Source organism: Rissa tridactyla, chromosome 6 (genome assembly GCF_028500815.1).
Source record: "Rissa tridactyla isolate bRisTri1 chromosome 6, bRisTri1.patW.cur.20221130, whole genome shotgun sequence".
Classification (NCBI taxonomy): Eukaryota; Metazoa; Chordata; class Aves; order Charadriiformes; family Laridae; genus Rissa; species Rissa tridactyla.
The window spans coordinates 11,541,463-11,561,778 of NC_071471.1; the positions used below are offsets into that span (position 1 = coordinate 11,541,463).

Below are 20,316 nucleotides of genomic sequence, written 5' to 3' on the forward strand. Positions count from 1 at the left end.
GCCGGAAGGTTATGGATAGGTACTACATCTGGGGAAAATCAGTCAATTTTTGGACTTTTCATACCCTTCGCTTCATGTCTTCTGCCCGCACTGGCTGTACCGACTTAACTGGGCAATAACAGAGATTGCAGAAAAACGTGCCTGGTTTGGCAAGAGCGAGTCACGGGCACGAGGCAGAAGCAGCTTGTGTTCAGTCCTGGTTTCGTCTGGTTCAGGACACAGGCAGTAGAACCAGTAGCGATCGTCTTAAAGGCTTTGCAACAGAAAGTAAAAACGAAAAAAACCCCAAACATAAGCACAAGACTTATTTGTTAAATTCAGTTTTCTAATATTTACATCTGGCAAGCTCCCACAGTTGGAGTTACCAACTCTGCCATCTCAAGGCACAGCTAGTCTTTCTATAAAGACAAGTATTGAGCCGTGTCCCACTACTTTTTTGCCCAGCTCTACCCCTCTGTGTCCAAGCTGTTCACCTGAGAACTCTCTCTCTCCTGCAGAGGCCTCAGGAAGCCCTTTACAGACCCTTCTTTTGAACATTTTCCTCTTGCAAAAAGTGCGGTGGCATTTGCCATCATTCCTGTCACAGAGAATAACTCAGACTCTCTTTGGAGCCACAAGTGAGAATTCATACCCAGCTCTTGAGCTGCGGAAGCAATGCATTTTTAGCATGGGAATAGTAATGTATTTTTTTTTCTGCTGGAAACTTGGCAGAGAGCTTCTCCTCTCCCCCGGCAATATGCCTTTCCAAAGACAGGCCAAAGCAAGTACCTGGGTGTTATATTATGCCTTATTAAGTCCAGTGTTCTCAAGTTCTGCTCATCTGCAAATCTGGGCCAAATTTAAGCAGTATTCCCAATTAGGTGAATATTTTTTGTTGCAAGAAGCTATCCTTGCTTTATATCAAGCTGTTATTTTGCAAACTTTGGGGAATATGCTTTCTTTTCTACTTAGGAAGGTTCACTTAGCTTAGGGGGTCGGTGGATAAACACCAGCATCACAGAAAACCTGAGCCTGTCTCACTATTGAGAAGTTAAAATTGTTTGTGGAAAGGACATTGTGCAACAAGAAATTGTCACATTTCCACCTCCAAACGTACAGGAATGCACCACAGAATTAGTAGGAACTAATCTAACTCTCTGCATCAGACAGAAAGCTCACCTGCTCCGGGCAGGTTTTACTCTGTGGCCGTATGGGTTCTGGAGTCTGGAATAGAAAAGCGAAACGCTCCCCAGGGCCAGGGGAATACCAGAAGTATTGAATTATGGGGATCGCACAGAGAGGATTCTGTTGAATAAAGCAAGAGGAATGTAAGCTTACGGCCCGTCTTGCTGACTTGTAGGTGAGAGAGCCTACAGTAACGATGCCTTGAAACCCCAACCTGCATGGCAGAAAAACCACTCTTTTTAAAAAGATTTCTACCTTACAGACTGTCCTCTTCCACCTGTTCTCACAAGCCTGTGCTTGGTCTCTTCTGCTCCAGTGAAATTACTGTACGTTTTCTATGCTCACACAGTTAGTAACTGTACCTGCTAACAGGCGCTAGGATTTTTAAACCAGCTGTACCACAAAGGCTCTGCGCTCATGGACAAACGTGTCCCGCGTCACAATATCGCAGCAGCAGCATTGTGGCATCTTCCCTGCACTCCTTGGTGCCGTCGGTGTTTCTCCTGGGCAGGGACTGCTGTCCCTGAGCGAGTTGGTGTAACACCCAGCTCAAGTGGAATCACATGGCAGGCAGTTCTGAATGGTCAGTAAAGAATGATCAGACAGGTGACTATTTTATTATTTTTAAGTAATCAACATGGAAACAATAGCAACGATTAAGTCACAAACAGGCATAGCCTAATTGTAACCACGGCATTAATACTTAACAGGAATATAACAGAAGTTACAAGTATGTTAACGTTACTCATTCTCAGTCAATGAACAAAAGTGTACAGTAAGGTCAGCATTAATCTATTACGAATGCTACAAAACCAGCCAGCCAGTGTCCCTCAAAAGCAGAGTGCTTGCTGTAAGACGGGCTGGAAGGACTGCTCTCCGTCCCGTCAGGCAGCTGTGCTCCTGGGCTGCCGATGGACCCTGCCTGTTCTCCCATTTCTGCAGGCAGTTCTCACATGTCCCTTTGTCTGTTAGGGGTCCAAGAGCACTACCTGCTAGGGAAAAAAAAAAGCTACAGTGCCCAGGGCCAGCCCTTGCCCTCTGCGTGAATAATGCGTGTATGCAGCCGGGGAGCTCACACGAGAGGCAAAGCTGGCTCCGTTGACAGTGTGTGACATTCATCAGTATCTGCCAGTCAGACTCTTTTCCCACCCTCCCCTAACGCCTTGCTCTGGGGATAGGACATGCTGTTGGAGCCGTACCGCTTTCAAAATGCTTTCTTTTACATATCACTCTTTAATAGGAATTCTGTAACACAAAATAAAAATTTTGCTTTCGTAGAAAGGGAGTTCTTTAAATACACCCCTTCCATCTCCTAGTCCTTATAACGTACCTTCCTCTTTTTCAAAACATTTACTAATGCATGTACTTAACCACCTGCCTCTTAATAGAAGTACCAAAGTGACACTACAAAGGGCTAACTTGCATTTGGTATTGTGGTCCGGGCTCCTCTTGCTCTGAGCAACACAGGATAAACTTCTCAGCTAGAACACTTCCGTAATCATAGAGAGGGATGCACCCTCAAAAATAAACCCCCCCAGTCTTTTTAGAACCAGACCAGAGGACATCAGTGTGAACGAAGCAGTAATCTCCATCTTTCTTCCCATCAGGATTCCTCCCAGGGTGCCACCTGCCATGTCGTTTTCACTGTTGAGACAAGAGAAGACATCAGCTCATCTATTGTCAAGTCTAAAAGTTTTGATGGAAAAAAAACCAACCCTACAGCTTGTTCAAGTGGGCTCTCTTTTTCTTCCAAGACCATTTACTAAGATCTTCCCTACTCGTCCTTATCCAGCTCATGATGTTCTGGAGAAAAAACAAACCAACCAACCAAACAAACAAAAACCCCACCCCACCAAAACCCACCAGCCCAGAAAAGTAGATGCATGATTATCGTGATAATTTCAGTAGGGGGTTCAGTAATGTTTTTGGACACCACTGTTCTAAGTTAATAAGTGTTTCCCATAGATAACTACTTTTAATTGTCTTTTTTTAAATTACAGCTAAGCAAATCCGTCAGCCAATACTGTAGATTTGTGTTGTCAGGCCAAGTTTGGACATTCTCAGAAACAACACAGTATGCACCAAATGAGTAATAACAAAGCAGCTGACTATTTGCATTCCTTTTCTGGCCATCAAGCTTAAATAGTCCAAAAGAAGTTAAAACTTCGGGCAAAACTAAGGCCATGGTTTCACAGAATCATAGAATGGTTTGGGTTGGACCTTTGGTTGACCTTAAAGATCACCCAGTGCCACCCCCTGCCCTGGGCAGGGACACCTCCCACCAGACCAGGTTGCTCCAAGCCCCGTCCAACCTGGCCTTGAACCCCTCCAGGGATGGGGCAGCCACAGCTTCTCTGGGCAACCTGGGCCAGGGGCTCACCGCCCTCACAGCAAAGAATTGCTTCCTCAGATCTCATCTAAATCTACCCTCTTCCAGTTTGAAGCCGTTACCCCTTGTCCTATCACTACATGCCCTTGTAAGAAGTGCCTTGCACTCTTATGTGAGAGAGCATTTGGAATGCATCGAGCTCTCACTAGGGGCGGATGACGAGAGGGTCGAGAGCTTATGGGTAAGGATGAAGGGGCAGGCAAACATGAGGGACACTGTTGTGGGTGTTTATTACAGGCCACCTGATCAGGATGGGGAAGCTGATGAGGCTTTCTACCGACAGCTGAAGGTAGCCTCGCAATCGCAGTCCTTGGTTCTAATGGGGGACTTCAGTCACCCTGATGTCTGCTGGGAAGACCACACAGCCAGGCATGCACAGTCCAGGAGGCTCCTCCAGTGCGTTGATGATAACTTCTTGACACAGGTGGTACAGGAGCCAACAAGGAGAGGAGCACTTCTGGACCTGGTACTGACAAACACAGAGGGACTGGTGGAGGACATTAAGGTTGGGGGTACCCTAGGTTGTAGTGATCATGAAATGATAGAGTTCAGGATCATGGGTACCACGCACAAAACATCAAGAAGTAAAATTACAGCCTTGGATTTCAGGAGGGCTAACTTCGACCTCTTCAAGAAACTGCTTGGAGAGATCCCGTGGGCTAGGGCTCTGGAAGGCAAAGGGGCTCAAGAGAGCTGGTTGATATTCAAAGACCACTTCCTCCAAGCTCAGGATTGGTGCATCCCTAAGAGAAAGAAATGGGCCAAGGGACGCAGGAGACCTGCATGGTTGAGCAAGGAGCTTCTGAAAAAGCTCAAGTGGAAGAAAGAAGTCTACAATAAATGGAAGAAGGGACTGACCCCTTGGGGGGATTACAAGAATGCTGCCAGAGCGTGCAGGGATGAAACAAGGAAAGCCAAGGCTGCCTTGGAATTAAACCTGGCCAGGGATGTCAAGCTCAACAGGAAGGGCTTCTACAAGTATATTGGAAGCAAAAGGAAGACCAGAGAAGTTGTGGGCCCACTGTTGAATGAAACAGAAGCCATGGTGCCGGAGGATGTGGAGAAGGCGGAGTTAATGAATGCCTTCTTTGCTTCGGTCTTTACTGCTCAGCCCAGCCCTCAGGAGTCCCAGGCATTGGGGGAAGTAACGGCGAAAGAAGACGACTTCCCTTGGGTTGAGGAGGATCAAGTGAGGGATCAGTTAGATCAATTAGATATTCACAAGTCCATGGGCCCCGATGGGATGCACCTGAGAGTGCTGAGGGAGCTGGCGGAAGTCATTGCTGGGCCGCTCTCCATCATCTTTGAAAGGTCCTGGAGAACAGGCAAGGTGCCTGAGGACTGGAGGAAAGCCAATGTCACTCCAGTCTTCAAAAAGAGCAAGAAGGAGGAGCCGGGGAGCTACAGGCCGGTCAGCCTCACCTCCATCCCTGGAAAGATGATGGAACAGCTTGTTCTGGGCGTCATCTCAAGGCACGTGGAGGAAAAGAAAGCTATCAGAAGTACTCAACATGGATTCACCAAGGGGAAATCATGTCTGACTAATCTGATAGCCTTCTGTGATGGCATGACTGGATGGATAGATGAGGGGAGGGAGGTAGATGTGGTCTACCTTGACTTAAGCAAGGTGTTTAACACGGTCTCCCACAGCATCCTCATAGGGAAGCTTAGGAAGAGTGGGCTTGATGAATGGACAGTAAGGTGGATAGATAACTGGTTGAAAGACAGAGCTCAGAGGGTAGTGATTAGGGGCACAGAGTCTAGTTGGAGGTCAGTGACAAGTGGTGTTCCCCAGGGGTCAGTACTGGGTCCAGTCCTCTTCAATATATTCATCAATGACCTGGATGAGGGGATAGAGTGCACCCTCAGAAAGTTCGTTGATGACACAAAGCTGGGAGGGGTGGCTGACACACCAGAAGGCTGTGCTGCCGTACAGAGAGACCTGGACAGGCTGGAGAGTTAGGCAGAGAGAAACCTTATGAAATTCAACAAGGGCAAGTGTAGGGTGCTGCACCTGGGGAGGAATAACCCCATGCACCAGTACAGGTTGGGGGCTGCCCTGCTGGAGAGCAGCTCAGCTGAAAGAGACCTGGGAGTCCTGGTGGACAACAGGGTGACCATGAGCCAGCAATGTGCCCTTGTGGCCAAGAAAGCCAATGGCATCCTGGGGTGCATCAAGAAGAGTGTGGCCAGCAGGTGGAGGGAGGTCATCCTCCCCCTCTACTCTGCCCTGGTGAGGCCACATCTGGAGTACTGTGTCCAGTTCTGGGCTCCCCGGTTCAAGAAGGACAGGGAACTGCTGGAGAGGGTGCAGCAGAGAGCTACCAAGATGATTAGGGGACTGGAACACCTCTCTTATGAAGAAAGACTGAGGGATTTGGGTCTCTTCAGTCTGGAAAAAAGACGCCTGAGGGGGGATCTTATCAACACTTATAAATACTTAAAGGGTGGGTGTCAGGAGGATGGGGCCAGGCTCTTTTCAGTGGTGCCCAGCGACAGGACAAGAGGTAATGGGCACAAACTTGACCATAGGAAGTTCCACCTAAACATGAGGAGGAACTTCTTTACTTTGAGGGTGGCAGAGCACTGGAACAGGCTTCCCAGAGAGGTGGTGGAGTCTCCAACTCCAGAGACATTCAAAACCCGCCTGGACGCATTCCTGTGCAACCTGCTCTAGGGGACCCTGCTCTGGCAGCGGGGTTGGACTAGATGATCTCCAGAGGTCCCTTCCAACCCTATGATTCTATGATTCTAAGTCCCTCCCCAGCTTTCCTGGAGCCCCTTTAGGGACTGGGAGGGGCTCGAAGGTCTTCCCGGAGCCTTCTCTTCTCCAGGCTGAACCCCCCCAGCTCTCTCAGCCTGTCCTCATAGGAGAGGTGCTCCAGCCCTCGGATCATCTTTGTGGTCCTCCTCTGGCCCCACTCACAACATGACAGCAGCAATATTGCTCTAAGATATCCCCTTGCAAACCCTGCTCTGCAAGCCCTGCAGGTTTGTGGGACAGTCCTCTGAGCTTGGTTAGGAAATACAGAGCGAGGGCGTGGCGACCAAGCCAGCGCTACTCTCGTAGTATTCTGCTGTGACGCCACGGTCTGATAACACTTCCCCCCTGCCTTACGCTCACAAGCAACGCACCGGTGTAGTTGTCCGGCCGACCGGTCCCTCTTCTGTCCGATGCTTCCCAGAGTGCGGCAGCTCTGAACTGTCCCGATAGTCTCGACCCTTGGAGTTCTGCATGTCCAGCACTGCCCGGCTCTTCGAGGGAAGGGGCGGCTTGTTGTGCTGTCCCTGAGTGCTTGGGTTGACTTCAGACCTCGACGGCTTCACCAGTTTTTTGAGTGGTGCTGAGTTTTCTAATGATGTTGTCATCTTCGGTTTGCCTTGAGTCTTTTCGCCTGTACTCTTTTCTTCAGATTGGCCAGAGCAAGTATAGGACCGGAATCGCTGCGTGGGGACCAGGAAAGGAGGCGATGGTTGTTTGCCAGAGGTCTTGCTGCTCTCAGGCTCCTGTGACTTTGGGAGGTGAAAGCTCTGATCAGGCAGCGGCGGCTGCTCTTTTCGCAAGGCCTTGGGGTAGTCCTGCTCTTTCTTTGTTGCCACCTTGCCCTTAGAGGCCATAGAGCCATACAGCGGGTTCTCAAACATCTCGGGCTTTTGCTGTCCCTCCTCCTGAAGCAAAGGCTCTGCTGTGGTTTTCCCCAGTTCAGGTGGCCTACGGTCATCAAAGCAGAGCAAAAAGGAGATTTGTAAAGAGCAGGCAAGAAATACTGACTGATTTAAAGAGAAAATGAATAGGAAATGAGCGTGATAAAATTAAACCGACTGTGCAAAAGGGGTAACAGGATAACAATTAAACCGGGGGGGGGGGGGAACACAATTGTGTATTGTTTTTACTTTGTTTAATCATTATTAACACGACAGCAGAGAGCAGATATGCATGGTACTGGATAAACTCCCTGCTGGACTGCAGCCTTGTGGAAGTCATATGTGGCTTCTCTTTAAACAGAGATAAGCTACTGAGCCAAACTGTGCCGAGCGCTTTGATGGCTCTGCGACATGCACAAATCAGAATTTAAATATTAATAAGAATCTCTCTGGCAGAGAGGACTGAAATGGCTGTCTGGACAGTTAACGTAAGAGCTCACATCATACTGTAGCATTTTACAACTAGGTCAATCTCCTTTTGCTACCAATGCCACGTGGTATTCCTAGGGAAGGGATAAAACTCCTTAATGCACCCAAATGCACAATATGTAAGTAATAGCTATAGACTATAGGGTGAGATGATCATTGTGCGTTCACAGATGAGCCCTTTGAAATGAGGCTCAGACTGGAATGACAGCCCAGCTGTACAACGGGACACGGGAGGTTTTGTGGGTTTTGTATGACTTGGCCTGATTTGGCAAGGCTTCCATCTGGAGAACCGCCACGGCACTTAAAAGAGCAGCCGCAATATCACTGAGCAGAGTGGAAGAGGGGGGTAAGCGGCACGTGTTCTTTGGGTGTCTTCAAATGAGTTGTGTTCCTCCCTTCAAGTTATTTTCTGGGAGTCAGTATACGCAGGAGAAAGAGCTGAGCGCTTGCTGAAGTGTTGGTGGGTATGTAACGGCTGGAGGCAGAGCTTGCTGCCTCTGCAAGTTCTGGCTTATAGAGCGCCACATGCATCCACCAGGGAACTCCGGCCCAGACGCAGAAAGCAGCTGTCACTACGAAAAAAGAGGTCTGGAACGAGGGCACTAGTGGCACACACACACTAGGGTGGAGAAGCCTCATCGCTTTACTCAGGTGGGTAGGGACGGGATATTTTCAATTGCTGGATGGAAATTCTCCATCAAGACTTGTGGCAGATGCAGCACATGGATGCTAACTTCTGTAGCGAGCCAGACATTTGTATAGCAGTGTAAGTAGAAACTCAGCTAAAGTACTTCACGTTTGACATGTGACGGAGCTCTCTTTCCCATCCAGTGGAAAGATGTATGCCACACTCTTCCCTTTTTTTCTTTGTTACTACAGTCAACTCTGTAGTCTCCTGCTCTTCTCTTGGTAGAGAATTAAACTTATATTTCCTTTCTCAAAAGCCCGAGAAACTACTAATGCTAGTTTTCTTTTGAGTATGCCACGTTTGCACTTTTGACCTTCAATTACCATTTTCTAATTCTAGACATAAAACGCAGAAAGAACATGCTGCGCCTCGAGCTCTCCATAACAGATAATGAAACAGTGACTGGGCAGAGTGGCAGGAGAGAGGGGACTGGCCCCAGCGCGAAACTCAAAAGACTCACAGATACTCTTGACTCCGACTGCAAACGCTTCTGTTTCCTGGAGGCTGGAGGGATGTTTTTGGAGATAGAGGCGACAAGGAAGGTGATGTGGAGGACGGCTGACTCTGTCCCATTACGGAGGTAGTCTCTTTGGGCTGCTCGTAGGTCCAGAGAGAAGGTGGCTGGTCTGGTGAAGGTATCTGCTTCAGCTGGCTGGTGGCAGAGGGCTGCTGAGGGAACGCAGCCATCCCCAGGTAGCTGGGGTTGCTAATGTCTGTGGGAGTGGAGCTGCTGGAGAGAAGAATTATTGTTAGAAAGATACATGCACAAATACATTTTATTTTATTTTTTGTCTCCCTGCCAGCTACAAAGGAGTTAGTGCCCACTGACTCTGCGATTCAATACCACCTACGATTATTTTTTTTTTTGTCACTCTTGCTTCAGAATCAGAGAATAAGTGGGAGTCCCATTAGTGCCTCCCTCCCCTGGGTCACTGGAGAGGAAGCAGCCAGGTCCAAGGCCACCTCCCCCAACCCCAGACAGTTCCTCTGGCTGCAGCAGACGCTTCCATTTCCAGGCTGCAGCAACCACTCAGCTTCTGCAGCCACATACAGGGGCTGTCAGAGGGCTCTGGGCCCAGCGGCTCAGCCGGCAGCTGCAGCAGGACGCCTCCAAGCCAGAGGCAAGTGGCAGCACCAGGCAGCATCACGCAGCGTAGGGATATGAGAGATGTTTGGCCTTTTGAGGTGTACCCGTACAGAGCAGCTGGCAGAAGGCAGGAAGCTGCCTGCAAAGAAATGCACCCGAGAAACTGGAGTGAAAGGACAGCCTTACCCAGAGGCATCCTATGACTCCTGGACAAGGAGAAGAGAGGCAGTTTGAGCGGAACTTCCCGCCCCAAGCCGGCAGAGGTAAAGCAGCAAGATTACCGTAACACATCCTCCTTTCCCGGGTTGTCTGGGCAAGAGGAGGCGCTCCCCCAGTAGCGAGCAATGGCTGCTGCCTCTCTGGCCATCAGATGAGTAGATTTTGACTTTCTGTTGGAAACAGAAGGGCCCTTTTTAAGTGGAGTGCGGGGACCCAGTCTGACTAACGCATTCCCAGCTTTTGAAGCTTTGGGCACGAGAGCATTGACCCGCCCTGACCAGCGAGCCACAAAAGCAGCTTCCCGGTGCTCACCATGCCTTAACACTGCTCCCACAGCAAGCCCAGCTTCGCATTTATCGAGCCAACTGGTTTTCTGTAACTGACTTCGCCACTTGCCCTTTACCTGTTAGTCTGATCCCAGTCTTTGCTGGGCTCCAAGTTGCTGATGTTCTTTGGTTTCTGCCCAGCAATTTCATCACGTTCAACCTTGACAAAATCTGAAGGGAAGAAAAGGCATAGAAGAGTGTTTTGCCAGCTTCAGAGTCCGACTCCTTAAGTTTTCTGTGTTATTGCTTGTGTTAAGGCATCTCTATCGGAATGACAGTGAGACAGTTTTAAACAGTTGTGCTATTATGTTTTCAGCTGCCCACTAATACATATCACGTTTTGTTGACATAGGAAAAGGCATCTATCTTGAAATACAAAGGTCATGATCCCTGAAACAGTCATATACAGGTCACCTTACCATTGACAATAATAGTCAATGTTGTGAGGCTGGTTTTGTACTCTGAAAGAGAACAGCAGGTAGCACGGAGAGAAAAATCAAAGTCTGTGATCTTGCTCCTTGAGAGCTCATGTGCTCTTTGCAGATGTTCCCCTGGGCGACCGGAGCAGGGAGAGCTTCGCCACCTTGTCATAGAGCCACCGCAAGTGGAAGAAAGGTATCACCATTCAATAAAATCAGCATCAGTGACAGACAGGGGGCTCTCTCAGTCTGCCGAATTTACTTGAATGATGAAAAAGAAAAACCCAAATGGAGTTGCCGTGTCTTTCTGAAAGAGTACAGGTATACTCCTGAGAACTAATGATACTTGCATCTCCTTGCAGTCAGCATGAAAAGTTCTTGCCTTTTGGGGACTAAACGCACTGCAAGGATAGTTCTCAATTCCTTGACAGTTATCAGAAATCTTTTGAGATGGATATTCTCTAGAGCGAGCATTGCAGAGGCGATCTCGTTCCTTACCATACAGTTTCTCTCTCTGTTTTCCTTGTGATGTTTGTAACTTGATTTCACCTTGGAAGACCCCTGTTCTCTCACCGTGGTGTGTCAGCACAGTATGGATAGGAACTAAGGATTCCGTTGCTTCTATTCGCAGGGCAATGCAGCCTTCCCCTAAGGGATGACAAGGAGACAATGAGCCTGGGACTGAGAAAAAAAAAAAGCATTGAAATCTCTTTCTCGTGTCAGTCATCTACTATCACTATGCCAACAGGGCTGAAATCACTGGAGAGAATCTGCTTTGGAGAGTAAGGAGGGTAATATCTCTTGAGAAATCAGGGGCATTCATTGCACTTCTTCACATATGTGTGAGGGATTTGGGCATTGGAGACACCCACAGGGTTCTGAGATTCCATTACTGGTAAAGGAGAACATGAGCCTGTGACTGCCATTTCAGTTAATGGGATTTCAGCAAAGAGCCTTCTGTGGACAAGAACTGCAGGCTCTGGCTGGTTAGAATTTGGAAGCAAGCAGCACTGATGACGACTTTTCTGTAGCCAGGAGAAATGCATCAAGTAAGTACAAGTGAAACAGGATTTGTAGGTTCTGAATAAAACCGTTTAAACGGACTTGTTCCTGATTTAATTCCTGTAAAGTCATTTCTTTTTAAGCCACTGCTCTTCCCTAGAAGCAGTAAAGCTCACACAGATTGATGCCTCTAGTTTGTATTCCCCCAACCATCATTACCTCACAAAATATTGCCCACAGCGTATTTTGTATGTTTTGAATTCTAAATCAGAAGTCAGAGCATCACAGAAGTTCAGTCTATAAGAGCTACTTCTGTTGTCTCCCACTCTTTCAGTGCTTTGGAAAAATGTAAGTAGATTTTGACTCATCCAGGACTTCAGAGCTAAGCACTTACCATAAGATTCGTCACTGTCTGATGACTTAATGCTGATCAGGATGTGTTGATCCAGTAGGTATTCTGGGTCTGAAATAATTGGAGTCAGCTGCAAAGACAAGTTAACGTGGGTCAGTGCAAGAGGTGGTCTGCATGAACATGGTTCCCCCCGTGCCCCAGTCCCAAACGAGCAAGGCTTGGCTGGACAGACCCACGAGGGGGTCAGACTCCCCCTGGGTCAGCCTCTTCGCTGATGTTTGGAGGTCTGTGGTAGAAGGCTATACACTTTTAGAGTCCCCCCACCACCACCACTCTCGGTCTCAGCACAGCGGACAAAATGCTACAAATCAAACACTCACATTGGGCTGAGCTACAGTTTTTTCCTACAGTGCAGACTGAAAATTGCTCTAGGAGGAAGTGATCTGGACTCTGATTACAGTCTGTTCCCAAAAATCTGTTTGGCTGTTGTTACAATCACTTATTACAGAGTTTTTTCCCAATCTCTCAGCGTAAGGCACTCTTTCCAAAGTCAGCAGTTCTTCTTTTGGGCTATGCAGAAGGGTACTGACGTGCATATTTGCTCCAAATCCAAGAGCTCTGGTTGTTCTTCCAGCACCCACCATGCCAGGAAATGGAGAACAGCTCCGATCTCAGGGGTAGGACTTGTCTTTGACACTGACAGGCAGACCACTGCTTCTGGGGACTGACGGTCTTTTTAACACAGGTAAAAAATACTTGGTCAACTTTTCTCAAAAATACCAAGAAGAAAAAAAAATTGTCTCTCAGGGCAAAGAAACTCCAGCACAGCTGTTTTATCATCCGTCTAAAACTTAAAAAAAAAAAGGGGGCCTGCTTGAAAGACTTGTCACTATAGTTACGTCCACTAAAAGGGTGAGAGAAAAGTCACGCTCCTGAGTGACATAATCGGACCAGCAAAATTCCTGATACAGATGAAAGTATATGGCAAGAAAGTCCTTTCCTGCTTATAACACACTCTGTGTAGCTTAAGCCCATCCTGCATTCTTATGGTCCCTTTTGGGTGTAAACAGGACCACAACCACGTTCCTCAAAGCAGTGTTTATATCAGCAAAAGATGCAATGTCGCTTACGGGATGCAAGTCTAAGGCTTCTCTTCTGCACGGATATGGAAACACAGTCCCAGTTTACCTTTGGAAGGGCATCGACGAACTTTACCACAAGCTCCCCTTCATTCCCGTCCTCATTTTCTCCTTCCTGGCTCTTCACGAAACCTGCAAAGCGATGAGAAAGGAGTTCCCCAGGCAGCCTTGGCTACAAAGCCTTTTCAGGTGCTAGGTCTCCAGAAGGCCTACGATTCATTTCCCACTCAGACACAAGTTTTAAAACTATTAAGAAGCTTAAAGTCTGAGCTTTGGGTGAATGTTTACACAGTAAACTTACAAGTGATTTTTTTTTTTACTGGAGCATTGTTAAACGATTTTATTTTACAGTTAAACTTGGCACTGGAAAGCTCAGCGCATACATGGACTGGAGGATAAGAACATGACAGCTCTTCCTACGCCACTCAAGATAGCACACTTTTGAAATTCTAATTTAAGATTCGTAATACACTGTTTCCATAGAAATTTATGCAAATTTTGATACAGCCAAAAAATAATCTTTTATGGAACTGTCTTTGACACAGCGCTCTGACACACGATAATGTGATGAAGCAGAGACCGAAGGCATGCTGTCCCACTTACGGGAGCAGTCCTGGAATGGGGAAGCGCTTAAAAAAACCCACAGCGAGGGCACGTTGGCTCCTGTTACATAAACGGCTGAGGCTCGGCCCTGCAGCACAGGGCAGGGACTGAAACCTGCAGCATCCCTGGGCACACCGTCCCCTTTACAGAACCCACTCGATAGCTTTCCTTTCACTCTCAGTCAGTCCTCTCACTTACTCTTTTCAAACCACAGGGTGATTAAGTTATTTTTATTAGCATAACTCCGGTGCTTTATTTTGAAAGCACCTGATCACTTGCAGCAGGCACGATTAGAAATGTAATCAACGGAGAGTTTGTCAAGTAGAAGAGATTTTCTGTGCGATAAGAGAGAACGACACATGTTTCTCTTCAAGAAAGAGACGACCAGATTGCCAAACAAGATGGAAGAACTGGTGGAAGGCGACACATCGAAGCAAGGATTACAGCTGAAGGGCTGTGGGTTTTAGACTGCATTGCTGACAGTATGGGGTGTCTTGTAAACTACAACAAATCTAGGACATCCCTGGAGCAAGTGATCTACACAGCTGTTTATGCATATCAAAGCAAGAGGAAGGGGAACTAATCCAAACAAGCAGGAAACTTGGACAGAAAGGATAAAGACGGGCAAACCCATACTTTCTAAGCAGCTAGAGTGAAACTCGATGTAGAACTTGGTCTGGGACTTGGTCTTCAGAGTAGCGTAGCAGTGCAGGAACTCGATCTCCCCCTGGGAATCCGTGTACTTGGAGTCTAGGGAAGAGGAGGGGAAGATAATGGCATTTTCAACAGGAGATAACAAGAGGGCATTTTTGAGTGGACTCTTTAAGAATCGGCTCTTTCTTTCAACGTATACTGCCTGTTATATCCAAAGGTGAAGGCAGCACGCTCGCACCCAGCCCAACTAACCATTCTTTGAAACAAACTGTGAGGTGACTCCCACTTCAAAGGTGGCAAAGACAGGGCTGTGGTCACTGGTCATGATGTCAGTGGTGCAGCCTGCCAACGAGAAAGGGAGAGTCGTTACTGCCCTGCGTTTCTGCCCTGCCCCAGCGACATCGCGGCCATGCAAATATTACTTGGTGATTTTCCAGAAAGCATCGCTGTCGCTGTGGTAACTGTCTCTAGTCAAAGGTGTTTCTACATCATCTCATATTAGTGTATAGGAATGTAAGGCTTGTGTCAAAATACATAAAGATTTGGTTAACGGACCCAACTGTAACGTATTGTTTTGCAAGTGACTGTCAGGGTTAGACTCCCCCAGCGCAAAAAGCCTTTGCAGGATTCCTGGTTGCCTCTGCAACACGCGCAGCTAATTAAAGCCCTAATATGTCAGGAAATCACACAAGAATATGCTGGTGCTACTTCAGCGCTGCAGAACAACTGATGGCCCAAGGCTAACACTGAATGAATGAGGTCTTGACTTGACCTGAGCACACACTGGGTTCCAGCAAGCCCCGTCCATTGAAAAGAACGGCGTATAAAGGCAGATGCCAGACTTTGTAGAGGTGCTTATCTGACGACACACCTCATCATAATAGGCTCTGTGATCAGACCAGCCCACCCGATCCCCCAAGAGGCTTCTACAGCCCCCTTCTCAACCCCATGCACAGGAAACCATCAACGTTATACTCAGATGCTTGGTCCTGTGCAGTTGATGAAATTTCAGAAACTCAGTGTCTGAGTCTTTTTTTAAACACATCTTGTGGGCTTCCTCCCTTCCCTGCACTGCACTTATTGTGGTGCTTCTCAGCAAGAAAGGGAACAGGCTCTTGGTCCCACACAGTCCTTCTGGAATAGGATTTGACAGAAGAGAGATGTCTGCAGCTGCAGCCTCTGCGGACTGGACTGCATACACGGGGTCTGCCCTGCCGGCACCATCCAGTGAGGAGCTCCTGGTGGTGACCCCACAGGAAAAGTGGTTGCTGTTGCCAAGAGATAACCGGTATAAAGTGATCCTACAGCATGGCCTAAAGCTGGGCAGCTGCAGCTGAGTGCTATTATGCATATAAAAGAATAACAGAATTAATTCCCAACCTTGCAGGGTTACAGGCAGAGAGGTTTGGCTCTGTTCTGCCTGGTTTAACATCAGGTCCCTCTATGCTGAGTGCCTGGCAGTGCAGGGAGATCCTGCAGACTCTGCTCTGAATCATTTCCGTTTCAGGCGGATTGCTTTGCTATCTACAATCTGTTATCTACCCACCATAGGACTGACACACGACGTGCACCATGGGGTACGATTTCCAGAGCACTCGATCACACCAGGATGGCAAATTGTACTTCATCTGCAAACCAAAGGAGAGCTCATGTCAAGAAGAAGGGAAAGGACCAGTTCAGAAAAGAACAGGAAATTCACCCGCCCAAGCACCATATATTAGTGTCAAATCCTTTTGTTTGTATTGACTCCGTTGAAAACACTACAAAAGCCGAAAATGCAGAGATGGGTATAAGTCACTTTCTTCTGTAGGAGTTCCCTGCTCTGCCATGTATTTCTGAAGGGATGTCAGTTTTCACCTACCCCTGTAGCTTTTTGCTTGGTGTAAGCATACTTCTCCCGGGTGCCTCTTTCAAACCGGTAGGTTGGAGCAAAAGTGATCTCTTCTTCCTCTAAAACAGAGAGATAGCTTTCTTACAGTCGGGCCCATTAAGAACCCCCATCTGGGCAAGACAGCCACTGCTCTGTACACCCCGCCCCACACCAATCCTGGCAGAGAAAGCTGCTGGAAATGGGAGAGGAACCTGCCAACAAATTCAGAACCTTACCGAACTGCAGAAACACCTTTTGGTCCTTTCTCTCTATGAGAAGCTGGTCGAAAGCCAGCAGCTCCGGATACTGCTGCTGCCTGATCTTCTGGATAATATTCTCTGCTTCCTGCCAACAGGGAAACAGCAGAGCTGCAGATGATGCAAAACCTTCTTATAAATACTCCCTTCCCTGGTGAGCCGGCAAGTGCTTCTGAACTGCTTCCCAGAGCTGTAACCCCCGCCACTTCCCCACCTTTCCCTTCACCGAAAGGCCCCAGCCTTTGCTGCGTGGCTGAACATTTGTCTATCGAAACAGGCATCAAAATGCCCACACATCCCCTACACCAGCGCGCACACACACAACCAGATGTGCATCAACACCGGGCTTGCTGTTGTCTCCCGCCTGCTGAAACCTATCTGGTATTTATTACGGCTTGCCTGTTCCTGAAGGCCTGTTCTGAGCCGTTAAAAGCTAACCAAATAGAGCAGAAAGGCAATCTCTGGATCGAGCTGTTCAGGGACAGACACTCGCTCGCAGTGGGAAGGGGAGTCAGGAGGTTTGGGGAGAACGATGCCGCCTGGAGCAGCAAAGCGTGACAGACAGCGTGCCTGGCATGCCCTTGGTCCTGTCATCCTTGGAGAGGGCAAAGGGGGTTTCCTTCCTCTCCCTCAACTGGGGCCACACTCCTGCCCTGGGGATCCCTTCTGCCTCCCCTCTTCCTGCCATCTCGCCCTAGATTAGAAAAAGATAGCGCTTCTATAGCAACACAGCGTTTCGTCTCTCCGGGATTCAGGCAGAGTCCCTCACCGTTGGGGGCTGTTCCACACGGTAGTTCAAGTCTCCCAGCCAGAAAAGATGAGTAAAGCGATGAGTGATGTTAAACGGACTCAGTTTCTTATCTCCCAGTGTCAGGAAGCGCAGGATGTTCGTGTAGTTCTGGTTGCGTCTGTCAAGACAAGAAACATCTGCCTGACATACTAAATTGCCACGCAATTTCGGAACGCTGGGGCTGGCAGAGAGTGCCGCTCTACCAGGCAGGAGCCGATCTGGCTCAACATCTGGAGAAGAGCAGACCAGGAGCTGAGCACTCGCCACCCCTTGCCTTGCACTGCGCCTCAGCAGACAGGCACACGTGCTGGGTGTCTCCGGTGAGCCTGCCTGCCCTGGGGCACCGGGGGGGCCGGGGGGTGGCATCCCATGAGGAAGGGGCAGTGGCATTCACAGCAGCTCCAGGCTGCTCTACCTTGGGTGTCAGACTGTTTCCACCTGATTCGAAAGGCTGGAAAGCTGCCCTAAAGCCACTTTTGTTGCCTCCTGGGGCTGTGCTTTTCTGAGCTGCCTGTCCTAGAAACCCAGCATGTGATTGTTGCCTTCAGGTTTCAGCAGCAAACACCTAACTAGATTTTGGCAGCTATTCCAGGCCCTGGGGAACCCTTCCATCGAACTCCATCAGTGGCAGAGACCCTGTGCAGAAATCCCACACCATCTGTTTTCTGGGTCCTGGACCGGGAAGGATGGCAAAGCCAACCTCTTCAGTTCAAGTCCTCTTTGCTTTCAAAAACCAGTCCTTCAAACCACTCCAGCTCCTCCCAGCGTGGGCACAGATCTCCCGCCGACGTCGGGATCCTTGCCTTCCAGCCCTGTGCTGCACAGAACCTGCCTGGACCATGGAAACTCATTTGACAGCTGGGTTTAGAGAATTCGCCACTGCTGGAGAGATTTCTGTGCTACACGCCTCCCTCTGGGTGCTCCTGACAGCAGGCTCCTACTTCTCTCCAAAACACTGTAGATCAGGGAACCGTTCTCCTCCTCCCGTGCTGGGCTCTGCGCGAGACATTTACACTTGGCTCTGAAATCATTTTGCTGCCCATTTCACATGCACCCACGTGTACGGCCATACAGCAGAAGGCCCTCATTTAAATGGCAACACAGCAAGCAGCATCATTAACACATATTGCCTTCCCAGGAGACGTTTAACGATATTTTTTTTTATGGTCAAGAAAACGTGCTTGTGACTGTCTGGTGGGCCATCCTTCCAACCAAACATGGCCCAGAGAACTTCACCCTGGGTCAACATCCATTTTTGAGCGGGGAGGATATATCTTACCTGTGTTTCTTTTCACTGCCTGAAGTCAAATGGCTGTTAACGAACCCAAAGGAGGTTCCATTAAACATGAATGACACCCCCACTGCTCCTTTATTACCTGGAAAAAGATAAGCCAAAACCATCAAGAAATCAATCCACCTCCAGGCTGAGTCTAGCAAAGATAATAAAGCACCTAGCACATCTTAACTGAAGTGGAGGATGGAGAAGAGAAATAAGGTAACTTAATCAGTACAGAAAGAATTCGTACGTACAGCACAGATCGCGGTAACAAATTTTCTAAGGATGCTAAAAAAAAAACAGTTGGAGGGAAAGAAGTGCAATTTCCTTGTGAAACCCAAGAAAGAGCAATCCAATAGCCAGTCAAAGGTGTTTTCTGGGGATATAAATATATGTATATATGTGCTAAGTATACACACAAATAGATTTCCTCTCTTAGAGGGTAAGATATAATCAGTGTGAGTGGGATATAACTTTAGTAACACTAGTGTCACATAAATGTAGTCAAAGGAGCCTTGTGGAGAAAGAGCCGCTCTGTTTGAAGGAGAGCGTTGGCGCAGACTGAGCAGATCTGGGCCCTGTGGACAAGAGCGGGTCTGTTCCTCACCCAGCGTGTTTGCGATGCCGGTCTTCACGTTGTCTGTGCAGATGTGGCTGATGCGGTTCTCGTGTTCTGGCTTGGCCAGTACCACAATCCTGATGTTCCAGAGGGTGTGGATTGCTATCTGCAGGGATGGGAAGGTTAGAGGTTGTATTTCTGCACGTGCCTGCGGAGCTGTGCTGTAGCTGCAGCCTTCCTGACTTCTTCTGTAGTACTTCTCCTACACAAATTGTCTTCCTGTGCTCAGGATCTGCTTTCAGTCATTTTAATCAAAGGTGGGAGGAAGGACCTAGCTATTTTCTAGAGCTATTCTCTAGGTAATCATGGGATTGCCTTGCTTGCACACTATGAGAGTCGCTAAGTCCCGCTCTTCTGTGGCCTTACAGATATGCTTAGATTTGTTTCTTGATATCATTAAAACTCAGGAATGTCCCAACCTGGTTTTAATGAGGTTCAGTTTCTTTTATGAATGTACCTGCATGCTGTTACATCCTGTTTTGAAAGTGCAGTAGCCTTGGGCGAGATCTAGGCTACCTCCGACTCGGCAAGTTTCACAGTCTCCTCCTTTATGAAGGGCAAAACATCACCGGCACCTGATTCGGGTGCTCAGCATCTGCCCCTTGCTCCCGGGCTGCCAGGAGAGGAGCTTCCCGGCAGGGTCCCTGCTTTGGCAGTGGGTGGGCACTGTCCACAGCGATATGCCCATCTGGCCAGCTCCAGGAGAGGATCTCGTGGAGTCCACAGACAGATTCAGTTCGCTCTCCCTCATCCAAATGCAATGACAATAAAGGGAGGGAAGGGGAGGAGGTATAGGCAAAATGCCACTTATTCCTCTCTTCTATCTGCACGACGTGTACTCTCGTCGCATGCCCGAGTTATGTGCAATAGCTGGAATAACCCCTCACCACTTTGAAGCTGATACTGGTGATTTCCTGCAGGGATTGCCTCAGGGTCTCCAGCCATTCCTTCTCCCCTTGGGGATCCTCCTGGGTGCCAATCACATAGATGTCATGAGGAATGTAGTCAGCGGTGTCATCACGGGTCTTCCCCTGCCCCTTGGAGAGAAACCAGGAGGTGATCTTCTTTGGGGGAGGTGCAGCACCTTTTATTAACAAACCAAACACCAAAGGAAGTCAGAGTACGTTCTGCCAAACCCAGGACACAGACAACCCACGGGGACAGAAATAACGGGCTTCACATTCACTCTGTCCCACATCAGTTTCGTACCAGCCAGGGCACACTATTCCAAGATGACAGAGATGTCAACCCCACCTGACTCGCTGATGAAGGACTGAGTCTGCTTTGACCGTCTTCCCCTGTTTCGTTAGCTTACCAGCGCCAAGGCT

At 48.4% G+C, this 20,316-nt stretch overlaps 1 protein-coding gene across 2 annotated transcripts in view; it reads right to left on the minus strand.

Annotated features, from left to right (window-relative positions):
- Window positions 1–1,709: 1,709 nt before the first annotated feature.
- Window positions 1,710–20,316, minus strand: part of INPP5D (inositol polyphosphate-5-phosphatase D) — a 60,466-nt gene continuing 41,859 nt past the window's right edge. Inside the window, exons 12-28 of one of the 2 annotated variants that reach the window (XM_054206567.1) lie at window positions 19,876–20,072; window positions 18,977–19,094; window positions 18,373–18,469; window positions 17,073–17,211; window positions 16,283–16,391; window positions 16,038–16,126; window positions 15,723–15,804; window positions 14,429–14,518; window positions 14,159–14,272; window positions 12,969–13,051; window positions 11,823–11,910; window positions 10,925–11,074; window positions 10,085–10,178; window positions 9,744–9,851; window positions 8,836–9,102; window positions 6,689–7,265; window positions 1,710–2,808 (exon numbers count right to left, since the gene is read on the minus strand). In XM_054206567.1, the coding sequence (XP_054062542.1) occupies window positions 2,806–2,808; window positions 6,689–7,265; window positions 8,836–9,102; window positions 9,744–9,851; window positions 10,085–10,178; window positions 10,925–11,074; window positions 11,823–11,910; window positions 12,969–13,051; window positions 14,159–14,272; window positions 14,429–14,518; window positions 15,723–15,804; window positions 16,038–16,126; window positions 16,283–16,391; window positions 17,073–17,211; window positions 18,373–18,469; window positions 18,977–19,094; window positions 19,876–20,072 (2,405 nt within the window). In that variant the 3' untranslated portion in view covers window positions 1,710–2,805. Of the gene's footprint in view, window positions 2,809–6,688; window positions 7,266–8,835; window positions 9,106–9,743; window positions 9,852–10,084; window positions 10,179–10,924; window positions 11,075–11,822; window positions 11,911–12,968; window positions 13,052–14,158; window positions 14,273–14,428; window positions 14,519–15,722; window positions 15,805–16,037; window positions 16,127–16,282; window positions 16,392–17,072; window positions 17,212–18,372; window positions 18,470–18,976; window positions 19,095–19,875; window positions 20,073–20,316 lie in introns of both variants that reach the window. The other variant, XM_054206566.1, reaches the window with a different exon arrangement.